The following is a 14,691-nucleotide window of genomic DNA, read 5'->3' as shown; positions in this document are numbered from 1 at the left end:
TAAAGTCATGTTATAACATCGACTGAGATAAAAAATAAAATAAAATATTAAAAACACGATGTATCTCGCTGCATTGCGCGAGTACTCTTCTAGTTTCTTAATAAAAACCGGTAGAGGTATAATCCTCTTTATAAAAAGAAAAAACTTCATCATCAATAAGACAAACAATGTATAAATTATCCACACACTTATCATTATTATTACTCATTTTATTTAATTTCTATAACTTTATTCTTAACCAAATACACACATATATATATATATATATATATTAAAATTTCACTAATTAGATTTTATTAACTTTTTCGAATTATTTGAATACTCAAATCTATTTGTTGATTAACCAAAGTAGTCTTCCTACCTGTTCCCACACCGGTTTAATTAAAATTTGATGGAATCGTTATATACGTAAAATCTCCCAAACACCAACCAATCGTTCATTTACCAGGGTATGAGCCTATAATTAAGAGGCGTGGCATTTCCATGGCTTCACTCTCCACAGTTAGCCTTCCTGCTCGTCTCCTGCAATTACCCGAAAAGAAAACCATATGTTCTTGAAGATCGGAACTGTTGTTGCAAGCTAAAACCGTTGCATAGAAGACTTTACACTTGGTCAAAGAGGTTTTCTTGTGTCTATTTTGAGTTTTACTTTCTCGTTGATGTTAGTTTGATGTGAATCACTTGTGTGTATTTTTCTCAAGTTGTTTGATGATTTCACTTCTGTGGTTATTCATCATCGGTTATTTATTGCCTGAGATGTGGTCATTGACGTCCCGTTAAATCATTATTTGGCAGTATTTGGAACTATTTGAGGTAAACTACATTCAATATTTTTAAGATTGCACCGTTGGGTTTAATCCAAAGTTAAAGTATAACAATATACCGCTCGTAGTATTTTTCTATCAACATTGTCTACTACCTGTTTGATGAAATGCTTAAAAGAAATTGTAGTGAAACAAAGGCTAGTGATGTACCAAAGAAGAGCTACTACCATCTTGATATGCAGAATCTTTTCATATTAAGGATGTATCCTGTCTGCAACAGGGATTTGATTATACTGGATCCAGTATTTGGAGAGTTCACATATGTATATTTGTTGTATTATAAAAGCCAAAGTATAACATTTTACCTTGATTGAGCTTGAATGTAGGCATTGCTCATAGAGAATGGAACCTTGAATATTAGCTCAATCATTAGAAAATTTTTAGTTTCTATTTCAGATTATGTATTGAAGGGGAGCCGAGGAACGCCTTTTGCAGGCTGGTTCTTTGTATTTTAACACCTAGAAATGAATTCTAGAAACAAAAAATATGTTCTGAAATTAAAATGGGTTGAAATTTGTAATAAGAGTGCTTGATTACCACAAATCTCCCTCCACCAATATTTTGTGTCAGTGTTCTCTGTGCATGTATAGCTTAAACTTGAGTAGCAAATTTTCTATACTAATGCTAACATGTGTAATAGCTTATAGCTCTAACTGTTAAAATGTTGTGTAATAACTTTAATTGCTATGCACCTAAAAACTAGCATTGGTGGATGAGTTTTGGTAAGAGAGATGCATTACAAACTTAAGTCGGTCTGTTAAAAATGCTAGTATACTCCTGGAGTGCAGTTGCAGGTTTAATCCTTGTAATTGTATTGTTGGGAATTTGATTGTCTATGTGTATACAAATTTCCTGCGGTGTATGGAATTTATCGACACTACTATAGAGTGAAGTATTTTGTGTTGTGTAAGTAATTTTGAAACTTTTTGTAAATTATAAGCTATTCAGGTAATTTATTTATTCAGAACCCTTATCAAACAACATATTTCATTCAACAGTAAATCATACACAGGGTTAAAATGGTAATTTTTACTCATTTCAGACCGTTCGTTTAGAACATTTACCAAACAACCATTTTTCAATCTACATTATACAGAACCTTTTAGTCATTTTGACCACTTAGTCATTATGCATCAAATCATTCAACATCTATCAAACAGCCCTTTAATAATGTAATTCCAAAATGGAGAATCTGTAGGGTTATATAGAGAATTTGACTTTTTCCTTCTCCATTTTGGAGAACCTATTTGAGATGCTCGGGGACCTAAAATTGAAGCACCACATCATCGCATCCAATCTGCGTCTACTGAATATAATCTGGAACATGTTACAACACAGGTTAAGCAGCAGCTGCTGCAAGATCTCTTTTCCACTGGTACATACACAACTCCACATTCCCCCTTACGTTCTAGTATTATAAGAAACCAACCGTGTGTAACCTCGTTGATGTTGGCCATAAGCAGAATTTAGGGCACTTGATTTTATTTTTATTCCTTTCGTATTGGGCATGTCGATTAATGGTTATTAAATTGGGGGTTCTCTTTTCCTCCACCAAGTGTTTGATTAAATTCCCCTCAGAGCATTCAAAATAAAACTGCTGGGATGTGTTAAAAAACTTGGTGCAAATTCATCATATGGGGATGCTGTAGTTTCATATTTTCATATATGCAAATTACAATTTTTTTTTTCTCTCTCTATGATGATGAGATGGTTTTATGAAGTTAAATATGAACTGCCTTCTTCATGATTTTGCGCTTATTGCACATGCTATTGTTAGATGTGGAGTGTAAGTAATTGAAATATTGAATATGCTGTTTTGCTAGGTTGGTTCTGCAGATTGTGCGACTATGTCAAGGCTACCCTGCAAAACGAGCTTTTACAAATACTAGACACTTGGAGGTAGATGGTGTTAGTAAGGAAACTGAGATATGGGAACTTAAAAGTTCTTTATGCTGTTCAAGGCATGTTTTCTTGCAGTTATCTTAATGCTGTTAGAGTACACAGATGCCAGATTACAAGGTATTCCTGTTGCGGCATGGCATTTCATCAATCAGTCTTTTCTTCCATGTGTAACTTGCCTGGACAAGTTAACGCCTTGTATGTTCTGCCTGGAAATACCCATCCATGGAAATCTTTTTCAACCATGGCCAGCACAATCCTCGTCCAAGCTAGGGATCCAGCTAAGTTAAGTGAGGAGTTGCAAAATGCGCTTGATGAACATAGGCTTGATGATGCTTGGAACTTGCACGAACAACACATGAACATGGAAGGATTTCCCAGGAAATCTATTGTGAACAAGCTTCTTATAACTTTTGCTCAAAGTTTAGAGCTTCAGTGGCTTGACAGGGCTTATCATCTAGTACAGAAGGCCATTGAGGAGCACAAACAGAACTTGCTAGAGAAGGAAACTCTTATATATCTATCACTATGTCTTGCAAGATATCCTTTACCTGTGAATGCAGCAACTATTTTGAGGAAGTTGGTTGAAACCGAACAGTATCCTCCGGTGACTGCTTGGTCTGCTATACTAGCTTACATGTCGCAAACTGCTGCTGGTGCTTATCTGGCTGCTGAACTGGTTATTGAGATTGGTTTTATGTTCCAAGATGGGAGGGTGGACCCCTGTAAAAAGAGTAATCAACACCTGATTGCTATGAAGCCTAATACAACAGCCTTAAACATTGCACTGGCAGGATGTCTTCTTTTTGGCACAAGTAGGAAAGCAGAGCAGATTTTGGACATGATACCTCGAATTGGTGTGAAAGCTGACATTACCCTATTGATCATGATGGGCCATATCTATGAAAGGAATGGACGAAGAGAAGAGCTTAAAAAACTTAAGAGATACATTGATGAAGCCCATGATTTAAGTGATGTTCACTTTAGGGAGTTCTATAATTGTTTGCTTTCTTGCCATTTGAAATTTGGGGATCTAGAATCTGCATCCCACATGGTTCTGGAAATGCTCGGGAAGGCAAGGAAAGCTCAAAATGCTCTTGGTATGGCTACTTTTATGTTTCAAGTTGCAAAAATTGACAATAAATCCGTTCCATTTGGTCAAGTAGAGTCTCGTGAGAGTTTGACTCATGAAAAATCAGATGATGCAGATAGCTCTATGGCAATTAGAAGCCAGACTTTGTCTTATGAAGATTTTTGTGGAGAACGGAAGTTCCTAAAACTTGAAGCAGAGGCTAAAGAACTACTTAGTACACTAGTAGAGAAGTTTCAGAGGCAAGGAAAACTGATCACAACCGAACGTGGTATCCTCCAACCAACGGAGACAATCTTTGTGAAATTGATTAAGGCTTTCTTGGAAGCTAGCAAGATAAAGGAGCTGGTTGGATTTCTAGTCAAGGTAGAGAAAGAGGATTCCCCAGTTTCTCCTGATTGCTCGCCTTTGGTTCAAGTTGTCAATTCATGTATTTCTCTTGGATGGTTGGATCAGGCACATGATCTTCTTGATGAAATGCGTCTGTGTGGTGTTAAAACAGGATCTTCTGTTTATTCATCCCTTCTAAAAGCGTATTGTAAAGAAAACAGGGCAGCAGAAGTCCAGTCACTCCTTAGAGATGCATGTAAGGCTGGGGTCCAGCTTGATGCAAGCTGTTATGAGGCACTGATCCAGTCCCACGTGGTTGATGAAGATACTCAAGGGGCTCTGAATTTATTTAAAGAAATGAAAGAAGCTAGACTAGATAAGCCTGGTCAAAAGGAATTTGATTTGTTGGTTCAAGGATGTGTGGGGAGTGGAGAAGCTAAACTGATGGCGAAACTTTTGCAGGAAATCAAGGAGGGACAGGGAGTTGATTGTGGCGTCCATGATTGGAACAATGTGATCCACTTTTTTTCTAGGAAGAGGCTGATGCAAGATGCTGAGAAAGCTCTCAAGAAGATGAGGAGTTTAGGACATGCCCCAAATGCTCAAACTTTTCATTCTCTAGTAACTGGATATGCCGCTATTGGAGGGAAGTATACTGAGGTAACTGAACTCTGGGGTGAGATGAAAGTTCTTGCCTTCTATCATGGAATGAAGTTTGATCAAGAATTGTTGGATTCTGTACTTTATACTTTTGTAAGAGGTGGATTTTTTATTCGAGCTAACGAAGTTGTGGAGATGATGGATAAAGGTAAAATGTTTGTGGACAAGTACAAGTACCGTACCCTTTTCTTGAAGTACCATAAAACATTCTGCAAGGGGAAGGCTCCCAAAGTCCAAACAGAGTCACAGTTAAATAGGAGGGAGGCTGCAATGAGATTTAAGAAATGGGTTGGGTTATTTTGAGGAATATTTATCTCTATCTGCTTAAGATGGATCATCTATTTTGATAAAGAGCTACGGGTCATCTTTTTTTATAAAGAACTATGGATCATCTGGACTTCACACAATGGTGTTTCAGAACTCTATGATTCCCCCGAGCCACTAAATTATCTTAATTAAGTTCTGTGTCTCCTCTATCAAGTCATTTCTCTTTTTATTCTTATTCTGTTTTATCATCCATCACATGCAATCAATGCGCTTGCAAACTATTCAACTAGAAGTTCAGAATGATCTCTTAGTTCCTGGTGATCTCATTTATATCGTGCAGGTAATAATGGATGAGATGAGTCTCAACCAGCTACGGCTATTATAGTTGATCTTGGCTTTGTATATAACCCAGAGAGCTGATATTATGTAGATCAAACAATAAAGAAGCATACTAGCAGCCTCTGAACTACTCACAGGTATGTCATGGCATTTTTGGCTTTCTTGGGACCTGAGTAGTTTAATCATAGAAGTCAGTTATAGGTTGTTTGTATGAGGCGATTTTGGCTGTTGTGATGTTTAAATTTTTGATGGTACTTGCAGCAAATTCTGAATGATATAATTTGGTGCCGAGTCGGAAATCTAAATACGATCAGACAGTTTCGTATATGTACATGGTTACACGCAATTTGGCATCTTTTATTTTCTTTGCATCTAGCATTCTATTCGAAGTTTATCATCATCGTTTTATCTTTTCGCGGAACCTGTTCCTCATAAGGTCTTGAGAATTGGTTATTGGTGTTTGTGATGTTTCACCTGTAGTCATCTTGATCTGTTTGTCTTGTTCATCCATTTCATCATGTTTATTATGAGCTCTTGATTTGTATTGATGGGTCACATGGTAATCCAATATGGTACAAGTTTTCTGTCATGTCAAATCTGTTTTCATGAGTGATTGAACTTTGTTTGTTACATGAACCATACTCATTATTACGGACGCTTAAGGAATTACTTGCTAGCATCCCCTCATGCATATGCAACTCATGCTTCTCTAAGTTTCTCTTTTTACCATTACTTTCTGTTAAATTTTTGTGGTCCTGTTTGAATACAAGCCTTCGACTAGATTGCTGCAGTTGCTAGGTCCCTATAGTCATGGCTTATTTTTGCTATCTAAAGCCAAATATCCTAAAATTAATGCAGCAGACATTGTAATTTATGTGAACTATATTCTTTCTGTGGGTCAGCTGGTATAAAAGAGTATGGTTATGCAAGTCGAATGAGGTTGTGTGCACTAAAAATCATTTACTACTAGAACGAGGTTAAGTTAGGTCAAAACGACACTACTAAATTTAATGACCCATTAATGAAACACAAAATAAACGTAGACCTTGAAAACATGCGATAACCCAAACTAGGTGTTCTTGGTAAGGGAAGATCTTCCATGATCACCATCCGGACAACAGTTAATTTAAGATTTGAAGAGGGGGAGAAGAGAAGGCTTTACCTGGTAACTCGAGAACATTTTTGTTAAAATATATGTCAAATCTAACATCGTTCTTTTTTAACATTGCAACAAAACAATAGCTCTGTTAGAGGAAAAGCACATCAAAATACTAAGTATGGAAATTTTGAGATAAAAAAAAGATCACCAAGAAGGTCTAACTAGAGAGATTTGGTTCTCCAATGCTCGACAATTTGAAATCCTTTTTGGCTGATTAAGGGAAAATCTATGGAGCATTCATAATTCTATTGTAAATCATTTTCAGGCCACGGGTAATCGTTGCAAAAGATGGTCTGTATTCGGGGTCTTCATCCCATGCCAGTTGAGTCAGTTCAATGAGATCTTCAATCTTGTCATCATGCTCTGGGAGTGCTGGTCTTATCTTGCCCTCCCCAACTTGTAATGCAATCTTTTCATCATCAAACACAAAGGTACACCAACTGTTTGTTAAAAACCCAAAATGAAAAAGGAAAAAAAGAATATTTACTTGCAGTGATGGTAGTATGTTTTACTTTACTACCTTGGAGGGACCGTAGTCTGTCTCAATATATGGGTATTGGCCTGTTAGAAGCTCGTTAAGTATGATGCCAAAACTGTAAACATCACATTTTTCATCGTATGGCTCACTTCGGATCACCTCTGGAGCCATGTATACGAATGTGCCTGAAGAAAACAACATACACTTATTGTATTTTGTGCTTCAGATGATCAAATAGTGTGCTAATCAGGTTTCTTGTATGTAGCTAGAACTCATGTTGAACTACTGTCTGTTTAGTTAAAGTGGAGACTTTTGATATTAGAGTAGTTGAAAAATACGGTATCATGATCTACATGGGGGCAAAACTAACGTGATAGTGTCATTATCTTATCAATCAGGAAAATATGGGTTAGGGAATGTGTTCTAGTTGCCGGTTCATAAAGAAGATGCATTTCAACTGTTGAGGACAAATTGAATGACATTTTGATGTGTGCTTTGATGGATCTCCTCTCAAAAACCATTTTGTTGTTGAGCTGGGATCTTTCTGTCACATGCTGCCATACCACCTTCAACCTTGTTGAAGAATTTCAAATATACTTCTTTAATTTGCCAAAAAAAAGAAAAGAAAAGATGCAAAAGTCTTGCCTGTTTCGCCTGTAAAGGCTTTTTCTTCATCTGTTAAGAACCGGGCATGGCCAAAATCTGCAACTCTTACATGAAAAGCATCGTCCAAAAATATGTTACTAGGTTTTAAGTCCCTATGTATGATCATAGGCTTGTGCTCATGTAGATATTGCATCCCTTGAGCCACCTCTAATGCCTTGGCTAATCTCTTCTCAAAAGGAGGAAGTGGAGTGACCCGTTCTTTCCTCCTCTTACCAGGACCATGTAGCCAGTCTTTCAAAGTCATATTTAGGAATTCAGTAACAACCCACCCATGGTTGGGTGGGTCAAGACATGCACCCATTAGCTGTAGTACGTAGGTGTGGCGCTGTCTTGATAGTGTTTCCACCTCCTGAGCAAAAAAGCTGACTCCACAATCATTTAATCTGAAGAAATCTGGAAATATGCACTTCACTGCAACATCCAGGCCTCTCCATGTTGCTTTGTATATTTCTGCCGTGCTTCCTTGAGCTACTTTCTTGTGCAGTTCAATCTTGTACCAAACGAGAAAGCCAATCTCATAAGATTGTGTGTGCATTTTCTAATCTCTTTGTAAAAGTGCATGTATGAGTTTTCTATATGGGTGAATAATATATGTACCTCGTGTGGATGTATGTACCATCCATTAAGCTTGGCTTGCTCGATGATGGCCGAAAGATTGGTGTTGTGTTGGACGGTTGGTGGGGGTTGAGGATTTATAGAAGCTTGAACGATGGCAGATGAGGGACCAAGAGATGGTTGTTGAGGGCTATCGTTTTTGTTAAGAATAAATTTCAAGAATCCATTGTCCTGTGCTACCTGTAGACAGTATTTTAGGTAATCTTGTGTTCTTTCCAACCTCATCTTGTACATACACCTCATTTCTTTCTCTTTCTTCACTTCTTTCTGTAGCTCTTCCACCTTCAACACAAGTTAAAAACCAACTTTAGAATTACATCCCACTCCATAGAACTTGAGTATGGATGTTTTTTTATATAACTGTTGGTGTCCAGGCCAACTTGCATGAGATCCCTCAAGTTAGTGGACAGAAACTTGTCCCACATTTGGTGCAATAATGAGAGTATGAGACTAGGACCGGATAGGAATGAGTGGTACAAAAATGCTTTTTTCTGTTCCACGAAAACAGGTGGAACAAAATTCAAGGAGATGGACAATCTTGGTAAATTACTAAACTACTCAAGTTAAAACCCTAAAACCTTCCACAATTCTTTGCCCTGTCCGCGTACCAAATGCAACCCTGAGGGGACTCAAACCCAAAGTCTTACCAATTGAGCAACCCGTCATGGTTTTCAGTATGGATGTTAACAGGTGTTGTACAGTACCTGAAGCTCGAGTCTGGAGCTAGACTGACGAGGTGGTGGAGCAGCAATGGTCGGTTTCGTCATGCAATCACCAAATGAACCACAAAATCCTTTTCGAGAACTTCTGGTGGTAGCAGCGGTGTTTTCTTGTCGGGAGGAAGACACGTTAGCAGCAATCGGGATGCTGTTTGGCTGTTGTCGACTCATAATGACTATTTTTCTTCGAGTCCCAGAGGTAATGTAACTAACCAAATGGTAGTTTTATGTGCAGGTTTGGACAAAAAAAGGAGCTTTCAGAAGGCCAGCAATGGGCGGAGGTTGTTATAATGAAGGGTGGTTTAATTTGTTTCTAGCATCGACCTCTGCATTGATCCTATGTGAGTTTCTCCGGATTTCGTCTTAACGTCTATTACATTGAAACTATCATCTCTCGTCTATTATTTTATAATCTTTCGGTTTTAGTCGGATCCGATTGTAGCAAAACATCTTTCATATAGTCTAACAATAAACAACAACAATACTTGCAATAGCATTAAATCGCTTTAGATGTATCGGGGTTTGGAGAACATTGATGTATATTTGGTGGCAGGTAGACGTTGCTGAAATTGTTGATTCTAATAGGCATGTGCATTCCTGTTTTTATACATATATATATATATATATACACATACACATACACATACACATACACATACACATACACATACACATACACATACACATACACATACACATACACATACATATATATATATATGTATATGTATATATATATATATGTATATATATATATGTATATGTAGTGGCAGAGATTTAACGACAACTGTATCTATTTAAAAGAACACGAAAACGGGTAAATCACATGTAAAATCATGTGATTTTAATTAATGGTCAAAAAAAGTGTCTGGACCACTTGTGGCAGCCTCTTCAGGTCACGTGATTTTGTATGTGATAGTGTAAAATCACATGTGATTCGCCCGCTTTCGTGTTCTTTTAAATAGGTAGCGTTCCCATTTGATCATCCGTCTATATACATACATATATATAGAGAGAGAAAGGATCATGCGAGAAGTTTCAATATCATATATGATTACACTCATTTGGGTGTGTTTTAATCATTCATATATATATATATATATATATATATATATATATGGGCAAGTTTATTTGTTAACCTTAATTATCGTGTTAATTTTATGAACTAATCATGACCATTGATTTTTAAAATAAAGGGTTGAGATTAATCATATTATAAATTTAATTTATTAAATATGTAATCTCACAAACATATGTGAACATAATTGATGAAGGGTATTTATGTAAAAGATAATGTGCATGCAGTGAAATCGGTTACAAACAATAGAAATCATATAAGTACAATTGTGTTCGTAATTGTCACAAATGTTCATATATGTTTAATTTATGTTCATAATTGCCACAAGTGTTCACATATATGTTCAGTTTATGTTCATAATTGTCACAAGTGTTCATATATGTCAATTTGTGTTCATATGAGCGTATACATGTGAATCTGTCTCATATATGTCAATTTGTGTTCATAATTACCAAGACACCCGCTTTGATTATTTATTTCACTTCCCGATCTTGAACTTCGATTGTTACCATAAACAATTTTAACTTTCTCAATGTTGTCGTGTTGTTTTTCAATATCTTTTTCATAATTACTTGAACGATAACAAACACTTTACTAGCGAATATCCTCCACCAATCACAAATTTATAAATATTAAAGATGGAAGATCGATATTAAAAAAAAATTCATAAGATCAATATTAAGAAAATGCAAAAATCATGGGATTTTATGGATCTTATAACTCCCAATAAATGATGTATGAGTTATAAAAAAAAAAAAAATTACTCGTATACCTTTAACATTAATTTCTTATATCGTGAAAAACCTAATACTTGAATGAATTGTGATTGATAGAAAAAGTTTATAAAGATGACACAATAATTTTGGTTAATAGTTGAACTAAACTTTCTTTCTCTTTCCCTCCATATGCTAAACGGTTAAGAGTTGAAATTTAAGAGATACATTTCATTATGCATCAGGTACAACTGTACAAGTTTTGAAGCTAAACAACTTCCACGTTTCAAAGATAATATTAAAATCAAATTATTTTTAATTTTTAAGTTACACTTTACACCTTTATAGTTAGTTATTCAATTTATTTTATATATTTTTTTTTTCATTTTACATCATTATCATATTATCATATATTAACTAAAATATAATTATCTCATCAATGCCTTCAGAATGAGCCTAATATTTAATATTTTTTGATTTAATCTCATAATATTAAATAACATAAATACGTAATGAATTATTTTTAGAACTTTCATTTTATACCTTTTAGTTATTGTATTTAATTTATTTTATATTTCTTATTTTTTTCATTTCTATTTACACCCTTAATTTACAAATTTAAAGCTGTATAACTCATAACTTTAAATTTCCACATCCAAGATAATATTAAAGATCAAATACTTTTTTTATTTTTAAATTACAATTTATACTCTTATAATTAATTATATAATTTGTTTCATATCACTTACTTTTTTATTTTTATCATATTAAAATAAATAATCGTATATGAACTAAACTTATTATGAAATATATATATATATATATATATTTTTTATAAACTAGTTGTCTACCGGCGCAATGCGACGGGGTATAATTTTACATAAATGTAGGCGAGAATACCGATTGATGATTACAACACATACACACATGATTGTCATAGCAAGACCAAACCAACTTGTGTCGATTTTTTAATTTGATTTTTAAATAGTTTGTTTTGTTATTCAATCTTAATTCTCATACAAAGTATTGATTGTTTTATTTGATTTATTAACTTCTACTTCTTTACCCATGCGATGTGACGGGACACGACCACTCCTATTGAAACAAAATAGCTACCAATACTTGCACAAGCAATCAGTCAAATCCATTTTGTTGACATCCATTTGCCATTGAAACACAATAGCTAATTGGTACATGAGAAGTTTTCTTTTGGAAAAAATGCAAATAGCAGACTCATATAACAAAAAAAAAGCAACAATTATAAATGGTTAGAAACTTTGAGCATTTGGATAAACGACCCTTAAATACCTCAATCAAAACTTAAAAATTAGGATCATAATTTACTTTTAATATTGTTAGCAGGTGCTATAATAGTCCTTGTATATTCAACACTCGGTACAAACTCCAGCTGATGCTATAATAGCCCAACTGTCATAAAGCAACCACCAAAAAAAAAAAACTCAAGCGGCCAATCATTAAATCACGACGATAATTTCACAAGTAGCAAACAAATCAAGTAGCTAAAATGTTACATGCACAATGTTGCAGGAAGTAAAATTATTATAAACAATTATAAAATTAAACTAAGGAATGGAAAGAGAATGATATGGTTTTTAGACCTTAGAATAGGGATGTAAAAGAAGATTAAACCAAACCTTCCATTTACCTTTAACACCGTATACAACTTCATCTTTATTGGTCACTGATACAATCTTAACCACTGAGACCACCAACATTATTAGATCCTCTTGTAGACATTGAAATAATTAAGAACCAGAAAATCCATCCAATGCACTTCAAAACTCCAACCTAAAATATGGGGATAACAACATCAATACGAAATATAGTGGGAAAATGTATGACTACACCTTTTAATAGCTATGTGTAGCTTTTACTCTTGCTCCAATTCACTGATACACGGATAGTGGAAGAGTTGGTCTATGGGTTTAGAGTTTAGAGTTTATAGCAAGGAGGCATGTTATATCCTAGAAGTCATCCCATGATAACATTTCTTTTCCACAAATAACAAATGGAAGTTATTTTGTGACCTTTGTTGTGTAGTTAAGTAGGCACCCCTACAGTTATTAAGGAACCAATGATTCTTATAGAAGTACAAGCTCTAAATAACAAAAGTGTTCAAATAGTTGCCAAGAATTATCATTAAAATTCTATCCTCCAAATTGAAATTATGCTTCCTCAAGAATCATCTGAAGAAGCCACTTTATCTATGGCATACAACATGTGCTAGTTCTTATAATGCACATGATTTTCTTTTTTCTTTCAAAGAAAGTTCTCATGGAAGTGACAGATTGAACGGTGTGAAGACCGCAATATAAACGTACCATGGCTCCGGATATTGCTTAAAAGGCTAGCGACTGAAGACAAGGATGTGTGTCTTAGCATCTCGCTTACCTGAATAAAATATGAATAACCCCATTATAAACATGGAATAGAACTTGTCAAAAGATTATATGAATGACTTGGCAACCTGTTCAAATTAAAATCTCTTTCAACATATACAAAATTCAGCCTCCTTATACATTTTCCTAACGGGTGCTTCTTGTAATATAGTTTTGCATCTATATTAACTCTGCATAGTGGATTGCCACGATGAATTTCCCTTAAAATTTTATGGATAGAAGCACTCAACCCTTCATATGAAGTCATTGTAAACTCAATCTGATATCTAAATGGTAATAAACCATACAAAATCAACAATGCAGACAAGACAACTTAATGTACTTATAAAATAATGATAATGGGTTGTTTATGTGAATCTCAAATATCAATCAAATAAGATAATCTTCAAAGTAGAATTGATAGGAGAGAGAGAATTTCACCAAAGTTTTTGAATGAATTTATTGAGAGAGTAATTACAAAGTGATTAGCAAGAGTAATTACAATTAAGCTTCTAAACTCTTATTTATACTAAGAAAGCAATAACTCTAACTATTACAAAATAGAAGAAACAACTTGAATACAACATATTAGCACAGTATTGAACCCAACATTCTCTCCCTTTGGATTCAAGTTCGAGAAATGGTAAATCTTGACTTTCTTAGCCCCAGAAGCGTTTCAATTCTCCTTAATGCACTCCGATATTGCAATTTATCGTCTAACAGGTTCAGAGCACTGATTAGAAGATACCTTTCCTTTGGACTCATTCTCTCTTTTTATGCGGCTTTATCATTATCGGCTTTAATCTTCTCAAGCGTCCGACGCACTATCATTATTGAACCGTCATAGTACTTGTTCAACTCACTGAATCTCATAAATCTTTTTGTTCTACCTTCAGCATCATAAATCACTCCAAACTTTAAATCTTCAAGAATGATGTAGATAGGATAGCTTTCAATGTCTTCAAGGTCTTGATCTGGTCTTTTTCAAATTTATAATCTTCTGATTATCTTCAAGGCCCATTTGAATATCAATGACCATTGACACTTTTGACACGGCACTTCAAATATCTCTTGATCGCTTCTAGAGCAATAACTGCTCCTTCTCTTCTAACTGTAAGATTCCGCATTTCGTGATACAGATGTTCCAGATCTTCCAGATAAAGATTTGAGAAATCAGCTTCACTGAATGTCTAGACATGTCCATCCTGCCTTGTAACAGTAAAGACTGGATACCAAACTTTGAGGATTTTATTAGCATCAATTTGCTTGATGGATACAATACGAAGTCTGGTTGGTACTTGACTTATCGGGAGGCGTTTTGCCTTGAGGAAATGCAGCACAAAGAGCTTTGTGTTGCCAAATAAAAATGCCGAAATAGATGTCCTCTAGATAAGGTTCTCTAATCTGAGCTCTGTCATACCCTGGATGTCACACCCCGCTAAAGCGGAAACACGG

At 35.0% G+C, this 14,691-nt stretch overlaps 2 protein-coding genes across 6 annotated transcripts; one reads left to right on the top strand and one right to left on the bottom strand.

Moving 5' to 3' along the window:
- The first annotated feature begins 540 nt into the window (after positions 1-540).
- Positions 541-9,529, top strand: LOC112501316 (pentatricopeptide repeat-containing protein At1g03100, mitochondrial). 5 transcript variants are annotated; one of them, XM_025105035.1, is made up of 5 exons: positions 541-621; positions 2,648-5,262; positions 5,411-5,546; positions 6,834-6,999; positions 9,282-9,529. In XM_025105035.1, the coding sequence occupies exon 2, from the start codon at positions 2,728-2,730 to the stop codon at positions 5,104-5,106; it is 2,379 nt and encodes a 792-aa protein (XP_024960803.1). In that variant the 5' UTR covers positions 541-621; positions 2,648-2,727; the 3' UTR covers positions 5,107-5,262; positions 5,411-5,546; positions 6,834-6,999; positions 9,282-9,529. The 5 variants fall into 5 exon arrangements, with proteins under 5 accessions (XP_024960803.1, XP_024960807.1, XP_024960806.1 ...); XM_025105039.1 differs by lacking the exon at positions 9,282-9,529 and having other exon boundaries at positions 2,648-3,823; positions 3,932-5,546; positions 6,834-6,904; XM_025105038.1 differs by lacking the exon at positions 9,282-9,529 and having other exon boundaries at positions 2,648-3,823; positions 3,923-5,546; positions 6,834-6,904.
- On the bottom strand, positions 6,795-9,217 carry LOC112499958 (serine/threonine-protein kinase STY17-like). The gene is made up of 5 exons (XM_025103220.1): positions 9,032-9,217; positions 8,310-8,609; positions 7,692-8,202; positions 7,089-7,231; positions 6,795-6,977 (listed from the first exon to the last, which is right to left on the bottom strand). Exons 1-5 carry the CDS (start codon positions 9,215-9,217, stop codon positions 6,795-6,797), a joined length of 1,323 nt encoding a protein of 440 aa, XP_024958988.1.
- Positions 9,530-14,691: the final 5,162 nt, after the last annotated feature.

The sequence above is a fragment of the Cynara cardunculus genome, assembly GCF_001531365.2.
Source record: "Cynara cardunculus var. scolymus isolate 2C chromosome LG 17, CcrdV1, whole genome shotgun sequence".
NCBI lineage: Eukaryota > Viridiplantae > Streptophyta > Magnoliopsida > Asterales > Asteraceae > Cynara > Cynara cardunculus.
This window is presented reverse-complemented; position numbering and strand designations above follow the sequence as displayed.